This window comes from Apteryx mantelli, chromosome 2 (genome assembly GCF_036417845.1).
Source record: "Apteryx mantelli isolate bAptMan1 chromosome 2, bAptMan1.hap1, whole genome shotgun sequence".
NCBI classification, from domain to species: Eukaryota; Metazoa; Chordata; class Aves; order Apterygiformes; family Apterygidae; genus Apteryx; species Apteryx mantelli.
Genome location: NC_089979.1, coordinates 14,319,732 through 14,342,155, shown reverse-complemented (window position 1 = coordinate 14,342,155; position 22,424 = coordinate 14,319,732). Strand labels below are relative to the sequence as shown.

The window sequence follows — 22,424 nt, the reverse complement described above, 5'->3', positions numbered from 1 at the left end:
TGCTGTAATTTAAGGCAGATATTATAACTCTAATCTTATTTCCATGAAGAACTAAGGAGATGAAGGTGCTGTACTTCAAAATCATTAATGGTTGTTTGCTATAAATCCAGAAGAGGTTGTCCAGAAATGGAAAGGAAAGACTGTGCAACAACACCTAATGGTTAAAGATCAATGATCCACACACTTCTAGGTGTATGCCCTCAATACGTTTCCTGATAGGCCAGGAAGTAGGCACAAGTGAATCACTTGTGATTGTATAGAGTATTTGTGCATGGGACTGTGAGTTATCAGAGCTGGGGAACATAAGAAAGTTGCTTGTGTCCTGTCAATTCTTTTTTTTTTTTTTTTTGACCTTAGACACTAGTTACAATGGTAGAGAGAACTTTGAAAGTTGAGAATACTGAACAGTAATATTTACTGGTCATTCAGGCTTGTATTTCAAAAGTGACCTCCTATTATGAGTGCTCTGGAGTGCCATATTTGCCACCCTGCATCTAGGCTTATTGTTTCCCCAGGGCACCTTCCCTGAAAGAGATTAGTATTGCTTAGTATTATAGCTTGCTTTCATGCCAGAAAAGAAATAAAAAGCAGGCTTACAGCTTTTTAAAATGTGTACACCCATCTTAAGGACTGTGTGCAATCCTGGTCTCTGTCTCTCATGAAGGCCATTGTGGAGTTTGAAAAGGTACGCAGAAGAGAAGCTAAAGTGATTGAGCTGGAACTAGAGTTGAGTTGGGATTGGAGAAGCTGCTGCCTCATGAGGAGACACTTAAAAGGCTGGGACTCTTCACTTTGGAGACAGAAAACTGAAAGAGGATATGATTGAGGTTTACAGATTCATGGAGGAGGTAGATAGGGTGAATGCAAAGGTATCATTCATTAAACCTAACAAATATAGATCTAGGGAGTGCTTGACTGAAACACAATAAAAGAAGTCCTTTTTTTACTGAGCGGGCAGTGTATTTGTTGCCACAAGAGGTTTTGAAGGCAGGTTCACTGTTGGGGATAGAGCACTGAGCTGCATGGACCATTGTTCTGACCCTGTGGGACACTCTAACAACCTTAAATATATCTTTCATTCTTTTCCAGCTTGCCCATTGGTATTTAAAGATGGCAACAATTTTGCAGGTATGGTATTTATTGTTCATTTTTGTTTCTGATTTATGGAATCATTTTCATTACCTGATTTTCACTATATTAGGCAATAAATTGCATATGTATTCCCCTTTTAGATTAACAGTTGGTAAACAGATGGTGATATGAAACTCTTTGACGTGACTGACTTTGTCTTCCTTTTCTTCTTTCCTATAATGCAGTATTAATTTAATTGAAATTAATAGAATGTTTATTTTGATGCCTTCCAGGATTTAAAATGATGGAAATGTTTGGTTTGGTCGAAAAGGAGTTTTCAGCTGTGGAAGGGGTTTCAATGGAACCTGGTACATTTAATGTTTACCCCTGTTACAGACTGCACAAGGATGCTCTCGTATCCCAGCCTACAAAGTACGTATTAACATATAAATTTTCCTAAGATAATTGTTCTGTGCAGGTGATTATTCGTTTAAGGTGTCAGCATTTTCATCTCAGAAGAGCAGAGAGATTAGTTTATCTGTGTTATGCTAATGGATAGAAAAAGTGTTGTTGGCTCCTCAACCAGTTTCATTCAAAAATAACAGGGGTAATAGCAGGTAAGCCCACCTGCTATTTTGGGTTTCCAATATGAGCCACTTTCAGGCTTGTGCCAGTTTGGTACCGAGCAATTTTGTATAGGCATATGTTGCAGCAGATTCCAGTACTTAGTAGGTGGTGAAAGGTGCCTCTGTACAACAGGATGAGATATCATAGAGCGTAGAATTGCCAATTTTGAAGAAGAACATCAGTTGAAGTTGTTTACGGAGGCTGACGTTAGACCAGTAAGGCTTATCTACCTGCATTTTCCCTATAGTGAGTGGAAGAGGAAGGAGCATCTTTGAAGTGTGAGAGAGATTGGGAACCTGATTTAGGTGTCCTCAGTCACTTTCTGCATAGGTCTATGTCCATCCATTGATTATAGAGGAAAATTATCCTCCCTATGCTAAAATGAGTCTGTGCGAATACCTTCCAGCACCTCCCTGGGAGCCGGGACATAGTTCAGAAACTGGGACTGTGTCCTGGGAGAGATAGGAAGGAGGCGATGAAGAATCCTCCCATAGAACTTTTACAGACCCTTCCTCAGAAATAAAGTGATGGGAAACTGCCTATTTCTTCTCTGAGGAGCATGTGTGTTGTGCTTGGTTCCTCCGGTCCAGTCCCCCACTTCTTGTTAAGTGGTACCAGAGAAAACAGTAGCCATTCTGGATTAAACATGGGAGGAGTTGATAAAAACTAGACTTTAGCTGACAGAACGAACAACAGTGGGAAATGGCTTTTAAAGTTTATTTTAGATGCCTTCTTAGTCTTTTTGCGTGATTACCCTGTTATGTTCCAGCTGGAACAGCTTCTTGGAGCTTCTGTGTCATATTGATGGCTTCTCCGTGTTTGGATTCCTTCTGGGGTTAGAGGAAAGAGAATTTACAGGGATTAGCATTTCTCACTTCTCTGTTTCCCTTTCTGTATCTTTCTAATTGGATCTGCTGCATTTATATGGTCTTCTCTAGCTACCATCTCAGCACAAGCTTACTGACTGCTTCATTAAGCTTTCAGTCCTTTTCATGGTTCAGAGAATACCTTTCTCTTGATGATCTACAGGTATGTCTGAAAAACACCATTTTGTTTCTCATCTTGTCTGTGCGCTGAACATCATTAATGTTATTCTCCTTTTTGAGCTCTGCGTGCCCAGACCTTGTGTTTTCCCCACCCTGCTTATTGAATTCTCCTTCCATTGCTCTTTTTTATAATGGTGTACTGCAAGGCTTTGTCCTTTTACCTATTCAGTTCCATCTCTGCTTTCTCCCTGGGAAATGTGCAGTGTAGTGTCATCTTTGGTCATCCACAGGCCACAGTGGGGATTATATTAATCATAGAGCACATTTAACTCTCTTGCCAATATGATTCATATCTATGCATCTTATAAGAAATATTTTGGATAGAATGGCTCATGCTTTGGGACAAGAAACAGATAAAATAACCTCTTCAAGCTTCCTTTAGACCCCTCTTCTACGATTTTAAGTAATCAGAGTAATTAACATTTTCAAAATACAGGCAGTAATTTCAGACATTTCTTTGTCCATATGTCCCACCTTGGGATTTGTTAACCAAAGCTTAAATTAAATTGTAAGTACTAAATAACAAATCCAAACTTCAGGAAATGAAATCAAATAACATACTTCTCTTATATCATAAACTTCCTATCCCTTTGCAAAAATTCTAGGAGACCAGATTGTGTTTCCATATGCACAGTCTGTTTTCACTGCATTTTGTTACATGTTGGCTTTGAAGAGTATAAATTACATTCCCTATAATTTATAAAGCTTCCTGTAACAGTCTCTGCTATTCCTGATTGGTTTCTATCTATTAGCGATGGCTTAACAACAAAGGACACTTCTGTTGTCATTCATCTTCCAAATAACTTTTATTCTTGTTGTCCGTTAAACCAGACAAAAATGGAGGTCTTGCAAGTGGATACTTTTTTTTTTTTAATTCATGTATTCATTTCAGCTTTACTTCAAACTGAATTCAGATTTGATCTTCAAATTTTAAATTAAAAAAAATTAAGGCCAATTTTGTAAATTTCAAAAGAAAAGAACACTCTTCCATTCTCCACGAGTGTTCTCTTGATATCTATCAGAGCTTAGGTTCTGCTTACACTTATTCATGTGGCTTCTCACCTTTGAGTCCAAAGACAAATATGGAATAATAGAAAACACTTCTAGTGAGCATTGGTGATTTAAGGCTTGCTTCAATGTTTATAAAACATTGCTTCTCTTGCAGGTATTTGCATCCCGAAGGCCTCCCTTCTGATTACACCATTACTTTTCTCTTTCGTATACTTCCTGACACACCTGAGGAGCCATTTGCTCTTTGGGAGATTTTGAATGAAGAATATGAACCACTGGTTGGAGTTATTTTAGATAGTAAGTATTTTGTGCCTTATCCATGATTTTTTTCTTTTAAGTGTATGATTGATTCGTTCTGTGGCCAGATTCATTATTGCTAGTGTTTTAATATGTTACTAGAATAACTACCTGAATCTTGAAGGTGATGGTCTCTAATGGATTTTTTTAAACATTAAATTTACTTGAGATTAATTTGGAGTTAGAGTCAAATTTTGAGCACACTGCTGTAAATTGGGAGTAATAATACTGAAATCCAAAGAGTTCTACTAAATGTAAACTGATATAACTGAACTCTGATTCCTATTCATTTGCTTATAAAATTTCCACTGCTCTGGATCTGGTTCGAATAGTGTCTGTCTTGTTATATGCCAGTGGGACTGAGAACAGGATATATGTAGAGGCAATGCAGCCTGCTGGATAGCAGACTTAGAGCTAGAGACATGAACTCTTGATGACTCTCTTTTCTACATGGTTTGGTTTCCACAGCTGTAAAATGGGAATTGTAATTTGGAACATTTCAATATTTACTGTTGAAAAGACATAGATATTATGATAGCTGTTCTTTATAGCTGCCAATTTTTCTTAAAAAAAAAAAAAAAGATATATTAGTACTGTTTTTTCCATCTTTCCTAAATATTTTTAGATATGTTGCCCTGAAGTAGGTGGGACTAAGGCTTGAGGATAAGGCTTCTATAGCTTGAGGATCTGTGCCTCAGTTCTTGCCCAAGGCCCGCAGGGAGAGGGTGGGAGAGTGGGATTGGGTAGGCAAGCATGAGGTGGGCTCCCAACTATTGGCCCATACTTCCTCTCAAACTAGGAAAGACCATTTCCGTGTTTGAGTTTTTTTGAGGTTTTCTGTGTTACTTTTGGGCCAGTAGATCACATATGAGCATGCTTTATTGACATTTGATTGCAAGCCAATAATTTGACAAGTCTGACAGCTTACAATCAGGTGCAGCATGGGTGTATGAAGGGAAGAAGGTGTGTTCGTGAAAGACACTATATCATGCCATCTGGGAATGCTAAGATTAGAATTATATTCAGCAAACAACCCAATTCAGATTTAACTAGAAAATTAAGAAATAGCTTTGCAGTCATGTAGGACTCGCAGCAGTTTAGATGGGTATCACTGGATCACAGTACTGAGCTTCTGGTCTTTCTCTTAAGCTAGGGGCATTTGGGCTGGGATTGTTCAAGTACTGTGAAGAAGTTTTGGATTATGTTTATTTCTAAATTTGAAGCAAAATGGTGAACTGGCCTCAAACGTCACCTGGTGTTTCTAACGTGGACATCTCTTTTTCCACACAGAATGAATTTTCATTCATAACCAAATTTCAAAATGTTGAACAAAATGATTTTTTTTTTTTTTTTACAGTTCTACACAACTCTTTTTACATTTCTTTTAATAACTTGTCTTGGAAAAGAAAGCCAACATCTTTGATCTTCTTTGTTAACAAAATTGACCCTGTCAAATAATATATTGGATCTTTTACTCCTCTTACACTGAACACTTCTTTTTAATTCTCACACAGATGGTGGTAAAACTCTGACTTTCTTTAACTATGACTACAAAGGAGATTTTCAAACTGTAACTTTTGAAGGTCCTGAAATAAGGAAGTTATTTTATGGGAGTTTTCATAAGGTTAGTAATGGTAATAGAAAAATACACTCTGGATAAAAGTTTTGGAATTCCTTTTCTATGTTTTGAAATATTCTTGCATGTGATGGGCCACTGACAAAAGGAAGGCATTTTACATATTCAAAATCATCTACCAAACCATCTTAAAATGCTTTGCAATACTGACTTAGTATTAAACAAATGATTTGTTTTATGTGGTGAAGCTGGTGTGTTTAATTTTGGTTTCATGCTTTGTGCTTGTATTTTAGACTTGATTAAAAACTCTTGCCTTGAAAAGTAATTTAGAAATAAATTGGGCTTTCCTTTGAAAGTTTGGCTTGGAAATGTCACCTAAAATGAAAAAAAAAAAAAATCCGGCTAGAAATAATTACCCTCTTTTTCTTTTTTTTTTGACTGGTGTTGTTGTTTTTAAACATATTTTAAGGGCTATGCCATGTTGAACTTTCCTTGGCTGTTAGAGATCTCATAACATTCTTTCCAAAAGGAGATGAAGTAACGGTCAGGTTGCAGCACAAATTTGTTGAGGAAGGCTTTGTTGCTCGCTTTCATTCCTGATGTTTCTACCTTCCCTAAACAAAAAAGAGACTGTGGATTGAGTGATACTATTTACACAGGTGAACTTTGCTAGGTTTCCTTTTTAGTTGATGGAGGGAGAGAGAAGGTAGGTCAGAGCAGGAGTCTAATTTTGATTCTTTAAGCTTAGTCTAAGTGAAGAAATATATAAGCCCTTAGCAAATCCTCCTTTTATGTATTTTTCTGCTTTTAGAGTGGTGAACCAGGCTATACATGTGTTTGAAAGGCACAAGAGGCCGTATGCATAGCTGCTTTTCAGTCATTTACTTCCAACTCAGCTCCGAGCAAAATAGCTACAGGACTTCTCCATGGCCGTTCTCTCCTGCACCTTGGGCTCTGATCTCCTCGTAGTGCACCAGCTTAGAGCAGCTACTCCATTTCTGCCTGCTCTTCATCTGGTCTCTCCCCGAAAGAACTGCTGTTTCTTTGCTGAACTGAGAGCTTGCTAGTGACAGGACTGTGGTTAAGATTGTCCTTGCAGCTTGGGTGTATCCTTGCTGCATCAGGGCTGGATAGCACAGCGTGAGTCAAGGCAGACGGAAGAAGCTTTGTTGCTATATTCTGCTTTTCTGTGCTGCATTTCATGTGATTTGATTTTTTTTTTTTTTTTTCTGGTGTAACAACTTCACTGTGAAAGGTTTTCCTGTGTGGTAATGTCTAATTTACTGAGTAAATCTCACTGCTTACTTTTGGCTTTTGCAAGTGGCTATAAAGGATATATTGGTGAAATCCAACCCTATGTAGCAGGCTCATACAAAGCCCAGGAATCATTAATGACCACATAAATCAAGGGTTCTGTGGGATCTGGGTGATATATGAACCTTGTGTGGGTCTTTTGTAAGGGATAAATTATTTTCTTACTGAATAAATTATGGAAAGTGCCAATTTGTACACAGATGTTCCATAAGCAGAGAAATAAGGTGAGTTCATTAAAGAGATTAGAATCGTAGAATAATTCGGGTTGGAAGAGACCTCTAGAGGTTATCTAAGTCATCTGCTATGGATTATTCTCTCAGTTTTGGGAGCAAACATTAGGAGCTGATTTCAGAAAGTCCCTCTTTTGCCCAGTAATTTAATATACTCTGTGCACTACTCTGTATTTTAAAGCATCTTTTCTTTTGCTTAGTTGCATGTTGTTATCAGCAAGACTACAGCCAAAATAATTATTGACTGCAAGCAAGTGAGTGAAAAGACCATTAATGCAGCAGGGAATATTAGTTCTGATGGCATAGAAGTACTGGGGAGAATGGTCAGATCCAGAGGACCAAGGGACAACTCTGCACCGGTGAGTAGAACAAGCAAATTCTTTAAATCATTTGAAAAATCCTAAAATGAAGTGTTTGGGATCTGTGCAGTTTGTTTTAAGCTGAAGTAGAAGGAAAGCATATTTGAAACAGAAAAGTTTCACACAGAAATTCTGTGGAACCTGTAAGAGTTCTCAGCTTGAGCAAAATCTATTTTTGACTATTCTAGTAAATCACATCATGGCTAGATCATCACTGTTCAAGTGTTATTCTCAAACACACACAGGAACACAGACATACGCTCAGATATGGCTTGTGCTCCAAACAGTGTGCATTGCACAGAGTAATACAATGTATAACTCATTTGCCAGAAATCATTTAAATTTGGGGTTTAATGATAATTGTTCTCAGTGACTCTTATTCCTTCTTACGCTTTATCAGCCCCAGTGCTTACTGTCTGTTCATTAAATGCTTGAACTGGTTTGACACAGACTATCCCCAAGAGCCCCTGTCCTAATATATCTAGTTCTTTTAAAGCCATTAAATATTAAAATATTGAAAAACGTGAAAGATCCTTTCATTCCTCTGAAATTATTCTGCTAGAGGCAATAATTGATCATTCTGCTTGAATGGCAAGCTATGGGATTCTTCCCATCTTGCCTCAGGTGTCTTTAAGAAAGTATGTGTGTTTTTCTCAGGTAGCTTAGTTGCTGAAGATTTGACAGACTGGTGAGGATCTAAGGAAGGCTTATTTGCTGTGCAGTGTTGTTTGCCCATTTTCTTTCAACTTTCTTGACCCTAGAACGAGGTTAGCAAAGAATGTGAACCTTGAACTCAAGGCTTGATTTGAATAAGAATGAGGTTTCAAAAGTGTGTGTACTTTTTATTTTATGGAAAAACTCCGTTTGTGTATTTACTTTTTATTGTATGGAAAAACTCTGTTTAGTCAAACATATACCCTGAGAATATGTCTCTATGTACAAAAGAGAGCCTTTAGGCCTCAAGTTTATGGATAATAACAAATATATCAAGCCTGTAAAGGCAATTAAACAGAGCAACCGTTGTAGTCACATTCCAGTAGAAGCAGAAAAAGGCAAACAAAAAAGCTTGGAATTAAAGAAGGCTTTGTAAAGAGAAGTGGAAAGAAATGGTGGCTTTTGTTGGAACCTAAGAATCTATAAAAGATAAGTCAAACTACCCACTCGCTGAAAAATCTGGTTTTGTTCGAATGAACTGTACAGCTTACGTAAGACTACAAATAAGTAGCTGAAGGTGCAGTTTTACTCCATAGTACTCGTTGGATGCCTTCAAGTGTTACTGTATATACCAAATTATAGGTGGGTTGAGAAAGCATCCAAATACTGTTCTTTAAAGTCTCTGTTCTGCACATTATTCGTATTGAGTAGCACTTCTGTGAAAGGTTACATTTAAGAAATGATATTTTATCTTGTGCTAAAGGTGTTCATCAGAGGCCCAGGTTTTTGCGTAAGTGATACTGTTTTCCACTTCCTCAGTTCTTCGTTGTAAAATGGGATGATAATACTCTGTCCCTCTATGCAAGCACCCCAATTCAGAGTGGTTTTTTGTTTGGTTTGGTTTGGGTTTTTTTGACACTGTCAAACTCAGACCGTTAACAAAGGAGCGGGAACACATTCAAATGTTAAAATTTATGTCATGGAGCATGGATGTGTCATAGAAATAACAACTACTGCAGCAAAATTTTATCAGAAAGTGACATTTAGTGGGTAAGGTCTTTCCTTTAAAATCTAGTGGTTTCCAAGAGCAGGTTCAAATTTTTACAGACTATCCAGTATGGAAAAGAGACAAGAGAGGGGATATATGATAAGTGTCTGTAAAGTCATTAGAAGCTTGAGGGAGATGGGTAGAGATGGATTGGTTTCTTCCATTACAAGAAATAGTGGACATTGAAGGGAGCTAGTTGGAGACCGGCGAATAGTTTTTTGCACAAGTAGTAGATTTGTCAGCTCCTTGCTGTAGAATTTTGTGGATGCTATATATATATTCAGATTCTAGGGAAGCCTGGACAAATTCATGGAAAAGAAAAGTATTGGGTGTTACTAACTAAAGAAACAAATCTGGGGCAGGAAGCCCCTGAGCCGAAAGTCTTTGGAAGCTAGTGGAATATAAGGGAGAAGTATGACTTATAGTCTTGCACTCCATTAGATACCACTTATGCCACTGGTGCATATGGGATACTGGGATTTAGTCTGTTCCAGTATCTTCCCATTCTTAAGGGGGTTGTGAAGCTGTGCATACAACAGAAATTCCGTTATGGAAAAGATTTTGAAATTTGTTATGAATTGATATGATAATTGGATTTTTTGGATAGTTCTTTTTTTATTGATGTTCCCTTTTCTTTTGTATCTGACTTGTTTTACCTCCAAGCGTATGCACTGTTAAAAAGGTGACGTCATGTTGTCTGCTTTTGAAAATTCTTGCAGAGCTATAGTCTGAGCAGATCAGGATGGGCAGACTTTTCTGTCTTACTGGCTCCGCTTGCAGGATTGGGAGATCGAGGAAGCGAAACACTATGAATACAGAGACTTATGAATAAATGTTTAACAGCAGCAAAGAAAGCTTTGTTTAGTTATTTAGCTTGAGTCAGACAGAGCGACCCACATAATATTTTAAAATCAGACTATTGAGTCATTCAGCATTTAGATGCATTTAGATGGTGAATACAGCAATTCAGTGAATGTCTGTTTGCTCCTTATTTTACACCAAAATGTTTCATCACCATGGTTCTCTAGATTGTCTAATCCATAGAGAATGAATGCATATGCATGCCTATGTAAGGCTACATAACTTTAGCCAATACTGTCAACCTTCCGTTATTCAGGCAAAAAGAGTAGGCTGGGATGGACCAGTTTATGGAAAAAAATGGCCATACTACTGCTTCTAAATCTGAGCTGATTTCTGCACAACCAGCTCAGGTGTTTCTGCACTCCCTTGTGCATCAGACTCCCTGATGTTTTCTTAGCCTAAGTGTAGTACCATAGAAATGCCTAGGGTTATTTTGAGTCCCAGAACAGTGTGTTCATGCATCCTCATGTGATATTTTGCACAAGCTGATGAATGTGGTGAAGAGGCAACTAGGTGGCTCCACATGGAGCCAACTTGGATGTGACATAGCCAGGGACACAGACTCGTTGCACTCAGGATGGATCTTTGTGGAGCCAACCCAAGTGTCCAAAAGCTGCCTTCATGCTGCACTGCACCTGGTTACGTTTGTCCAAGCTGTTGAGCATGGAGCCCAGCACAGGTGTGGCAGCATCTGTAGTACAGTATATCTACAAACCAGGTAATCAGCTAGCAGATAAGGAGAATTTTCATGTATGTGAAAGTATCCCTTTGTTTAAAATACAACAGTGGACTTCTGTGAGGAAAAAATGGAGACAAAAACAAAGGTGCACGTGTGTAATTTATTTTTAACACAGAAATCACTAAGTTTAAACAACTAATGTTTAAATTGCACTCTTCAGTCTAGTATTAAAATAATGCCACTGAAAATAATACGTTAAAATTGTTTAAATGAGCACGAGAACAAAACCAGAAAGAGTTCTATCTCTAGCAGTTCCTCAATTTCTTAAACATGCGAGCTTAATTTAATGTTCTGTTCTGTTCCTCTTTCTATGCAGTAGGCACATACATGAGGCATGGAGACAGAATAGGAATAGGAACGGAACAAAGCTCCGTCTCTGTAGACCCCTTTGTTCAGTTCAAGGTTGTCAAGGAGACAATTGGTTTTACTATTCAGTTTTATTTAGTATATGAAGTGTTTCTGAGTATCTAGCAGCTTTTATTCTTACCAAATGTGTGTATTTCTGTAGATTAAATTCTTGTCCAAAGCATGTTTCCAGACCTGAGGTGGGATTTTTTCTTTCTGACCAAGATTGTCATGTGTTGAGCAATCTTTTCACCATCCTTAAAGTTTCATTGCCTGGGGATAATATGGGTAAGAGAGGGCATATTCTAAGGTAAAACAAAACTGGAGAATATGGTAAATATTATTTGTGGCTCAGCTCCAGTGTAAGTAATAGGCTGCAGGAGACCTTGTCCCAGATAAAAATCTGAGCATAGAACCAATGGGATAAGAGTTCAGTTTTGAGGAACTGAGCTCTCTTTTGCCTGTTTCTTGCTAGGCAAAATATCTGGAAGCACCACTGAACAAATCAAGAAAGTAGTCAATGTGGCTGGGATAATCAAACAAACACCTATGGCATTTAATATGCAGCCATTCAACACCTTGCTCGATGCATTTAATGTCTGATATGTGGACAAGTTGGTTAGAACAAAAGCCTTTTACCATTTAAGTTAGCATACTTGTGGCTAGCTGCTCTAAGTTCATAGTCTTTCCTCTGCTCCGAGTACTTCAATCAAGGTAGCTTTTCTTGCTGAAGGCTTCTTTTTGCACTGATCTTATAACTAACCTTGTGCATCATCCTTGTTTTGAAACAGTTGCAGTTACAGATGTTTGACATTGTTTGTGCTACCTCATGGGCCAATCGAGACAAATGCTGTGAGCTTCCTGGCTTGGTAAGAATGAATTTCAATGACTGCAGATTTTACCCTTTTTTTTTTTTTTTCTTTTATTGAGATGAATATTTTTAAAGGGAATGCATGGGTAGAGTTTTCAAAAGAGCCCAAGTGTGTTTGGATTAAATGTCCTATTGAAAGTCAATGTGATGTGTGTTTCTAAATCACGTAGGTGCTTTTGAGGCAGCCACACGATATTATGTATTAGATTCATAATATTCTCAACTTCTGAATCAAAGTTTTGGACATCAGGCTCTTCCTATCTTGACCTTTCCTTAGAGAGATGAAGAAAATTGCCCTTCCCTTCCTCATGCTTGTTCCTGTTCAGAAGCTAACAAGGGACCCCTTGGACCTCCTGGACCACCGGTAAGGCTTTATTCAGGTTTGTACTCAACTATTTTAAATAGTTCACTGGCCATCTTTATTCCAAGATGTGGGAATATACTGCCATCATACAAGTAATAAGGTTAAACTAGACTTTCAAGTGTTGGCAAAGATATAAAATTATATTCCATTTATTTAGCAAAGGTGCCAAGTAATACATTGTAACAAACCTCCTCACCTAATAAGTGAATCAAATTCTTAATGGTCTAATCCAGGCAAGAATAAATTAGCGTAATCTCTAGACCTTGAACCATATCTGAAGCGTTACTAAATATATCATAGTAAGTGCCATTTGTTTTCTTTCATTTTTTTTTTTTTAATCATCTGCTGTCTGCTCTAGCATACATGTATTAAATATAGCTTTAAATTTAGCTTTCTGAAATACTTAGTTTATGGTATACTTACGAATTAAAGGCTTGGTGTATGACCATGTCCTTTGTGTGGTAAAAGATGAAAGAAGACTGCTGTTGTGGAAGGCCTGCCGAAGAGCTGAAACACCTATTGGAAAGCAGAACCCAAAGTGCATATTCTTTTGTGAGGTCCTGGAGGCGGAGAGATAGCCAAGAGAGGCGAAGGGGAAAGAAGTGGATGTCCCTCCTTCTTTCCACTTTATTCCATGCTGAAGGATGGACTGAAGAGTGTATATTGAAATTTGAATTGAAACCTTTTCTAGCTTGCCTGTGAATGGTGAAATGCACAGGGTCACTTTTCCCTATATTTTACGTAACTGGTAGCAGTCTAACTGTTAAGATCTAGCTTAAACTGTACAACTAGGCTCCTTGCATAATCAGTGAGATAAGGTAGTCTCTTCTAGAGGGCAATAATTTCACTTCCATCTCAAGGAAGTATCTTAGAAAGTTGGGATAAATCTTTCTCTTCACTGGCTTAAGGAAAACTCAGATAATGGATCAGACCAGACAACTGATATATGGATGACTAAAGTCAGATAATTGAATTTCACATCACATGGCTGATTTTTAGCAGTTTAGGTTGTCAGCTGTGTTTCTGACATTTTATATTGAGATATTTAAGAAAAAAAAAAAGATTCTAGGTAAATTAATATATCATATGATATGGTTGCGACATTGCAACAGTGGAATTGTGGATAGCTGTAGTGCAATAATAATTTAAGAAAATACAAATACTAAGGTGTGCAATGGATTTTTAAATTCTCATTGATAGGGCTCAGCTTCTTTTATGTTACTGCTTCTGTTTCCCCAGATTTTAGGTAGTGTAAAGATAGCCAGCTTTTTCATAGTTTCCTAGACAACAGGTTGGAAAAGATCTGGAATCATCAAACCCAGACCCCTTTGCCTGGACTGTGATTTTAGGTTACTCATTTCCTCTGAGCATTTAGTCTGCTCTTAAACATTTTTAGGGGCCACATTTATCTCCCAAGGCAAATTATTCGTATAGTCCATGTGCTGAACTTGGGCCCCTACCACTTACTGGAAAAAAAACACTAATGGAAGAAAAATACTATGCAGGAAAAAAAATGGAAAAGATTGAATTTGGGTAGAAACTCTTGCATGCAGACGCTAAAACCTTTCAAGTTATGGATACAAAAACTTGAAAAGGATCTCAGGAAGAATTCTTTCTTATGCAAATATCTAACCAAAGAGGTGTATCTTGAACAAGAAAAAAATGATTCTTTTTCCTGTTTTATTGTAGTTATAAATCAAGTATGGATTAAGGATTTAATTCTTATATTTAGGAGTCCCAATTTGTGTTCTGTGAAAAAGGCAATGGGGTACTTCACGTGAAAATGCAAGTGAATTTGAGTAGTTTTACCACATTTCACAGTAAAATGAAATATGTTTAAAAATATATGTATATTTGATTGGAAGGATGAGTTTTACCAGCACAGTTCAGAAGATATGCAGATCAGGACTCACCAAAGCTTAATCCAGCAATGAAATAATGTACTTTTATTTATTACGGTTAAGATTAGCAATATTCGAGTAGCAAAGTTGCATGCAAGAGGAGGTTTGAAATCAAACAGAAGAATCGTTGCCTCATCATGGGAGCCTGTAATTCTAGAACTCAGCCTCTTATGAGTGACACATTTTTTGTCAGATAGTTAGATGGCATAGTTCTGGAAAAAGTTAGAAGCCTAGGAAAAAGCAGAACAGAAAACCAAGTCAGTGCTCATTTTTGAGCCAACCAAGAGTCAGAAAGTCGCATGTGCTATGTCTGGTCAGTAATGCTCCAAGCTGTTAAAATGTCATGTGACTTTTCTCTAAGCCAAGGATATTTCTGTTTAAGGGATCAGGATTCTTCCGTGTAGCTAATTTGAGAGATTATATTGAAAAGACTCAAAATAAAACCCTTCTATTTGTTTGTGATATCTCTGAAAATATTTTTAAAAATCTTTTAGGAAGTGGGTGATTTGGGGTAAGACAAAGTTTTGTTTAGAGTTAAGATTATATGGCAGTTTTCCTTATAGGTTACCGTTTTCATGGCTTAATCTTTGCCAGAATTTGGTCATGCTGTCTGAAGTTCCCCGTGCAAAGTAAAATTAAGATAGCCCACAACCCTGCTGCCTGCATTTTAAAAGGAGTGCTGCAAAACTGGAGAAAGTGAGGAAGGAGACAAAAATATTTTTGGAGGACTGGAGAAGTTTAATTGCAATGAAAAACATTAAGTGCCTCATATGTTTTAACTCAAAAAGAATATAAAGAGGTGACTTGATAACAGTTGATTAAGGTCTGTTTCAGGGAGAAAGTACTGGCTTCTAAGGAGTTATTTAAAATAACAGAAAAAGGCATAGTAATTCTTGGGTAGAAGTAGAAGTCAAAGAAATGAAAAAATTTGAAATTGGACACACAAGTTTCATAGTGCAGGGGATTAACCACTGAAACTTCTGAGGAAGATGAGGGAGACTCTTGTGATGTTTTCAAATTGAATCAGTGCTTTTTTACAAACTGCAGCCTACTGGATTCAAAACATGGATAAGTGGGCTAAAGTCCATGTGAATAGGAAAGCATATGATTCAATGGCTCCTCATCAGTCTATGAACATGATTGATTTTTAAATATATATCCTTCTTCAATAAACAGGTTCACTTGTTTCTGAGAATGAAATTGGAGAAAACTGTGTAATTTTGTTTATGTTAACGTTACAGTTATTTTGCTGAGCATTTGCATCAGAATTTTTGATCGGATAGAGAGGTTTCCAGGTAGGGGAAAGGGGAGAGGGAAGCTGCTGGACTGGAACGCAGAAGTGTGAGGACCAGGAATTTGGGAACTTGCAACTGGAACATGATTCTGTGGAGCATGTGGGACAAGATTTAAGGGTCAGAGAAGAGGTACTGGATGTGGAGCTGAGGCCTGATGGCGATGGAGTGGGTAGTGGGCGTAGAGTTGAGGCTTGGGATGGAAGTGAGAAGAATGAGGGCATTGGGACAAGGTGTGGAAAACTGATCATACAAATAAAGTGAAGGTATCATAATACTTTCATTGAAGGGCAAGAGCAATCCTGGTACTTCCAAAAATTTCCATTGTTGGCATTCCTATTTGAAGTCTCATAGATACTAAATATGCATTTAATCTGATATGCATATTTTATATTTTTATGTCTTTGATGTAGTTTTTAACTTTGATGTAGTTATTTTTATAACTTTGCTGTAGCTTCTAAATAATGCTAGTTCGCTATGGTGCCTAACTGTACGAGGTGCTCTGTGAGTACAAAGATGGACAGAGTCCCTGACCTTTAAAGCTCATATCCCAACAGATTAAGTAATATATTGGGGTGAGGGAAGAGGGAAATTGATCTGAAAAAAATGAAAATAAACCTTTACTTATATTGTCCTAGAGGAAAAAACACATCCAGCATATATATACAAAACACATTCATGGAAGCTGTCCATAGGTATATGCAACTCCAGTGTCTCAGATGATACTAATAAAGAAAGGAAGCTAAGGCAACAGTTGGCTATCAAATGATTAACAGATGTAAGCATCACTGAAGAAAGCTAAAAGAGAAAGTTGAGAAAGTTAGAGAGACAGAGGGGTGTTTTACCTAAGAATAGCTCTAAATCAAACCTTGATAAGTCTAGTAGGTCTGGGAGTTGCAGCTGCAGTTGGTTAAAAATATGCCTGAGTCATTGAACACTCACCCTTTAACAATGTGATGATCTTGGGGTGAACTGACAGATGTGTGGGAGGTTTCAGCAACTGGAGGGAACCCGTGACCACGTGTGTGCATTTCCTTGCACATCGTAGCTTTCAGCAGTATTTTGTTTCTTACATGCTGTGCATTCTTGGCTCTGGGATGTGTTTAAGTCCATGTTTAAATCCGCTCCTATGTATGACCAAACTTAAGTGTGTTCTTAGTTTAATTGCTCCAGCGGAAGGATATGGACAGATACTCTCTGATTCAAGAACAAGAAAGAAGAGTTTGGGCTTCCCTGGATTTGATTTGTGTTTATTTGAGAAGTTTGCTTTTCAGCTGGTCCTGTGCTTGTGCCTTACAGGGCGGTCCAGGTGTCAGAGGTGCCAAAGGTCATCGTGGTGATCCAGGTCCAAAGGTACTTTGTACAGCACTATACAATGGTCAAATGCACAGGTTCATGGTTTCTCTCTGCTGCATGTAAACCTTGAAATGAGTTCCCGATTGTCTCTGATGTTGCTGAGGAAAAAGCATAGCAAAATGCTGTTGGTGTTTGGTGTGTCTCTTTTCATAACAATTGCTTGTCATGTTTGTTCCTTGATAAAGGAAATAAAATTTGGAATGCTGTTGTGACAGCATAAATCTTCATTATTTGTATGTATAAAGGAACCAGGCCTTTTTAGACTGAACTCTAACTGGTCAAGTGTTACTCATATTTCAGATGTTTTTGAGTCTATCAGTGTTTAATTCTTCAAACAGAAGTTGCCTTTGTCCAGATGATAGGAGTTTAACTTATGTCCTGTGCTACTTTAGGGACCAGATGGACCTCGAGGTGAAATTGGTGTTCCAGGACCCCAAGGACCTCCAGGACCTCAAGGACCCAGTGGACTTTCTATTCAAGGGCTTCCAGTGAGTCTTATAAGCAATAGGGTTCTGTTTTCACTGTGATGTTTAGAACAACACATACCTTGGATTGAACAGAAATATCTTTTGGTGTCCTGATCAGAGTCTGAATTTCAGAATTTCAGTGTTTAAGGTAAAGTCACAGGTTTGGGTTTAACTTACAGTGGACCAGCTGACCAGTGGTTCAGCATCAACATGCTTGTTTGTATGTGGAGCTGAACTTTTAGTTAAGCTGGAGAGATTTGACCACAAGTTGAATATGGCCCAGGTATTAGCATCCAAGCCTGGAGACAAGTGAAAAAAATTTCACTGGGTTGTAACATGCTCCAGAAACAAAATGTTAGTATTATTTTACCCTTTTCTTGTTGTGGTATTGCTCATCTCAGATCAATTCTGATTTGAAAGGCATACCCAAGCAAAAACACCGCACTCACTGCAAAATTAAGCAATAGCAATTGCTACACTTACAGAGACTATCATCAGAGGAGATGATTAGGCCTGGAGCTTGGAATGCAGTTGTGGAGTACGTCTCAGAATTTCGTCATTAAGACACATTGGTAGAATAATTAATCACCAGCAATAATCTTGTCTTATAAACATTTCCTGTAGGCATCTTGAAATACACAGGCCTTCAAAGGTGCCAGATACATCTCTACCCACTAGACTTTTCTTTAAAATTTACTACCGTATAATACACTTCTTTATAACCAATGTATGAGATACAACTGTAAAAATATAATGAAGTGTTTTATGAAAACTGTATGTTCTTGATGATCTCATCAGAGAATAATGAATACATTAATTATAAGGCTATTTTCAGTTCTTTCATAGAAAATTTGTTTCTGTATAAAATTTTTTTAAATTAGTTTATTATCCAGAAAATTATATCTTTATCATATATACCTACCATAGAAACATGTAGTTTCCATAGAACTCCATTGGTGTCATCATTATGGGAAATATTCCTGAGGGCTGAAGAGAAACAGTTTCGTTTGAAGATAAAAGAAAACAACTTCCTTTTTGTAACATAAAGACCACAATTTTGTCAGGTTAATTCTGAAGTCTTTTAAAATGAGTTTCCTTTTCTTTATTTCCCGTGTAAATACTTCATTTACAATTTTGCAAATGTAGTCTGCAGATTTGCTCTTATTAGGAAAAATAATCTATCTTGTTGTTCTTTGATTAGTTTGTTTTTTCTCAAGATGCTGAAAGTAACTATTAAAACCAGAAAAGTGACCATGTATTTGGTTTATTATGTGTGATTCTTAATCTGCAGGGTCCACCAGGTGAAAAGGGAGAGAAGGGAGATCTTGGTTTTCCTGGCCTACAGGTATTGCCTTAGTTATTGTTTCATCTGTCACTTACTGAGTAAGTTTGAATGTCGAATTGACATCGTTGTGAACTTAAGGCACGTGTCCAAAGCTGTTGAGAAGTGTGTTGCTTTTGTGAATATGAGAGGAGGTTTAAAATCAGGAATCCAGGGTATGCTGATATGCAGTGACCAAATCATTCAGGGTCTGATTTTAAAGAACCAGTTAATCTTCTTGACCTTGTTAAACAGTGAAATTGGGTCTTTCTAGGCTCAGAGGCTATCCATTCTTAGATTTCTGCTTGCATATTACTGTCTGCTTGTTTTCATTTTAAACCCATAAAATTGCACCTGGAGTTATCTAGGAGGATAGATCAGCCACTTAATTTTTTTGACTCTATCTTTCATGAGATCAGTATCTTAAAAAGCTGTAGTGCACAGTGAATCTTTTCTCAGTTTGGTGACCGGTATTTAGTGTATAGAGTTTGCATTTCCTAATTTCAATTTATTGCTGCTTCTCAGGATCATTTGCTCTTCCTTTTACAAATGCTTTTCTGCTGCTGATTATATCCCGTCAATATTTGTTGGTTGTTACCACGTTCCCTGTCTCTTGTTACCGTGTGCTAGGGATAGTAAACTTGTACAGTCTTTCCTCATAAATCAGTTTTGTTAGCCTCCTGCACCACCGCAGCAGTGGTCCCAGACTGCTGCTCTGTGGCCTTCCATGTGCCAGAGAGTGAGATTTCATTTGAAGAATGTGAAACTCTGCTGGATGTAACTCATGAAATCATTCTTGGTCAAGTATTTCCCCCTTTGCTACTACTGCACTGACTTCAAATAATATGGTAACAGACTCCATTTTAAAAACAGGAGAGAGAAATGGTTAAGGGACTGATGTAGTGCAGTGGAGTTGCACTGATTTGAAACTGGAATGATGTAAGAAATTGAGCTCTCTTTTCAGCTTAATGGAGTAGGAAGCCTGACTTGACTAAGTAGTCTGCGTTATTCACAGAGGATTGTAGTGAGTGGATATGAAACCTGTGCATTTTAACAAGGTCTGTTTAACCATCTCTCATTTGACAGAAATGCTTTCTTTACTGAATCTCTTCTATGGCTCCACCCAGTATCTAAATTCCCTAGTTCCTCCCATTGATCCAAAAGCATTTAATACAGTTTCATTGGAAAGTGATTTTGTTGGACTGTATTAAGTTGATCTCAGCATTTGCCCTCTCTTTATAATGCTTAGGGTATTCCAGGAGCATCAGGTTCACCGGGAAGAGACGGAGCTCAAGGTCAAAGGGTAAGGTAAAATGAATGCATTGTCTGTTTGTTTTAAGAATTTCCATTCCATAACCCGCCTGGATGCAATCCTGTGCAATGTGCTCTAGGTGACCCTGCTTGAGCAGGGGGATTGGACTAGATGATCTCCAGAGGTCCCTTGCAACCTCAACCATTCTGTGATTCTGTGATAAGGGATATGTTTGCCGGTGTGGTTGATTTATTATACTTTGCCACTTCTGGAGACCCATATGTCTGCACCAGTCAGCAGAAAAGGCAGAGATGGGGTGGAGTATCTTTTCATGTATTAGATCAGGGTTGAGAAATACTAGAATGGTAATGAGGAACCTTGTACTGTGTTTGTATTTAATCTATTTCATAGGAATAGGTGTCACCTGTGACCAGCACTGCCAATTAGTACATTTGCATATACATTTAAAATTGGATGCTGGGTAAATGTTACAATTAGCATGCAATCCAATGCAACAATCTAAAATTGCTTTCTAGCTAATTAACAAATAACGAAGACAACTACAAAGGGAATTTACTTCTGAATGTAGAAAAATACATTTGAAAACTACTCAGAGTAGACATTTAGTCAACTTTCTTCTGCTTGTGGTAGAACAAATGGAAGTAATTACATTCTGTCTAGGTATTGGTAAAAGAACTTTCATATTAATTTAAGCAGTTAAATCTGTAAGTGCTTTCCCAGGCTCCTTAGAAACGATTATCAATCCTTATTGACTGGACTTTCAAAGCATCATCTAACAAGTCTTTTCTTTCATATTATTAGTCAGGTACTTGAAAGTGATTGTTAGCGTAGTACAAGGGTACTCTTTACAGCGGAAGTTCACTATTAAATATGACTTTTAATTTCTCTTAAACAACATTTATATATTTATGATCCTTTTTGGGGATATTTTATGTGACTTTAACTGCAGTGAAATCTGGAGTTTCTTTGGGTTTCTGGCATTGAACTGAGAGTTTATTATAAAATAATCCCTACAGTAATACGTGTGTTTAAGACCACTATTACAAATTTAAGCATGTGCATATCTTTAAATGTGTAAGGTATTCCACTGAAGTTACTGTAGAGTTTGGGCCATGCATTGATCGTTTTTTTTCTTCCTCTAAAATCAAGAGAAGAAGGTATTTTTATTGAAAGAAAATTTTGCACAACATTATCACCCAGTGAGTGAAATAGGAAGGTAAATGTATTCCTTTTCCCAATTTATAATACTACTATGACTTCTTCTGTATAGAAGCTCTTTTTTTTTGCGTGTCTTAAGTGTGTCCTTTTTGACTTACTGGAATTTTCTACCCTAAATTCCCCAAGCTTGGTGTCACCTGCTCATAAAGACTTAGAGCCTGACTGACATTGGGGTTCTTGCCACCATCCTGTCTAATCTTGCTCATAGCCAGGTCCAGGTGACTTGGTGCTTGAAGTTGTGGCAAGTGGTATGTGCCTCCTCTTTCTGCATTTCTGATTGCTGGGGACACTGAGTATTCCACAGTATCAGGAAGAAGAGAACCTTATGTTTTCACTTTATGCTGTAGCTAATTTTATATTTAGCAGTGGAGGTCCTCAGCCATGTCTTGATGTCAGCCAGCAGTTCAGAACTGGTCTAGTTCTCTTGCATGTGGAACTCAGCAGGTTGATGCAGAGGGATGACATTTCAGAGAAAAGCAGGGGAAAAGACTAGCGTAGGCAAAGGCTTTTGATACAGTCAGGGAAAAGGCATGTAGTGCTGCTTCTGTAGAAGGCCCCAGTGTCATCTGTAATAAGGCAGGCAATTAAATAAATTGCCATTTTATATAGAAATGATAATCATGATTGGTTCATGAGTTCACTTTCTTCTGATGTTAAACAAAGGAGCTACATAAATTGCCTAGATCTCATAGAGTCAGGCCTATTAGCCAGTTATTTGCTCTATGCGACCCTTATGCAGTATTGTCCTGCTGCAATTATTTCTATGGCAACAAACAATGATGTTATACTAATTTTATGGTGGTGTAACTCATTTGATTCCAGTGAAGTTATGACAACGTAATTGCTTTTAATGGGTGAAGATTCAAACCAGTGATTTCACTACACAATCTCTTTGAAGGGCAAGCACTGGAGAAAGGCGTCATTCTAAAAGGCATGACTGCAGCAACAGCAAAAGGGAGCTGGAAAACTACTAAGAAATAAATTGCCTTTTTGTATAATATACCCTTTGTCAAGCTTCCTCCTCTTAGCCAAGTTCTCAAACTGTTTTGCAGTTTTTATACAACTAGAATTGAGATTTTCCATGTTATTCTTAGCTTAGCCATCATTTTCTCATTAGTATTTGTTATTCATTGAAATATTTTAATTATAGTGGATCCAGTGCTGTAAAGCACTTAAACAGATG

The 22,424-nt window shown here is 37.6% G+C and overlaps 1 protein-coding gene across 5 annotated transcripts in view; it reads left to right on the top strand.

The window, feature by feature from the left end:
• Window positions 1-22,424, top strand: part of COL14A1 (collagen type XIV alpha 1 chain) — a 137,712-nt gene that overhangs the window by 89,178 nt on the left and 26,110 nt on the right. For all 5 annotated transcript variants that reach the window (XM_067290214.1, XM_067290210.1, XM_067290208.1 and 2 more), the window contains exons 30-40: window positions 1,090-1,128; window positions 1,365-1,503; window positions 3,910-4,052; window positions 5,567-5,676; window positions 7,373-7,531; window positions 11,970-12,047; window positions 12,327-12,413; window positions 16,906-16,959; window positions 17,355-17,450; window positions 18,721-18,774; window positions 20,000-20,053. In XM_067290214.1, the coding sequence (XP_067146315.1) occupies window positions 1,090-1,128; window positions 1,365-1,503; window positions 3,910-4,052; window positions 5,567-5,676; window positions 7,373-7,531; window positions 11,970-12,047; window positions 12,327-12,413; window positions 16,906-16,959; window positions 17,355-17,450; window positions 18,721-18,774; window positions 20,000-20,053 (1,013 nt within the window). The remainder of the gene's footprint in view (window positions 1-1,089; window positions 1,129-1,364; window positions 1,504-3,909; window positions 4,053-5,566; window positions 5,677-7,372; window positions 7,532-11,969; window positions 12,048-12,326; window positions 12,414-16,905; window positions 16,960-17,354; window positions 17,451-18,720; window positions 18,775-19,999; window positions 20,054-22,424) is intronic.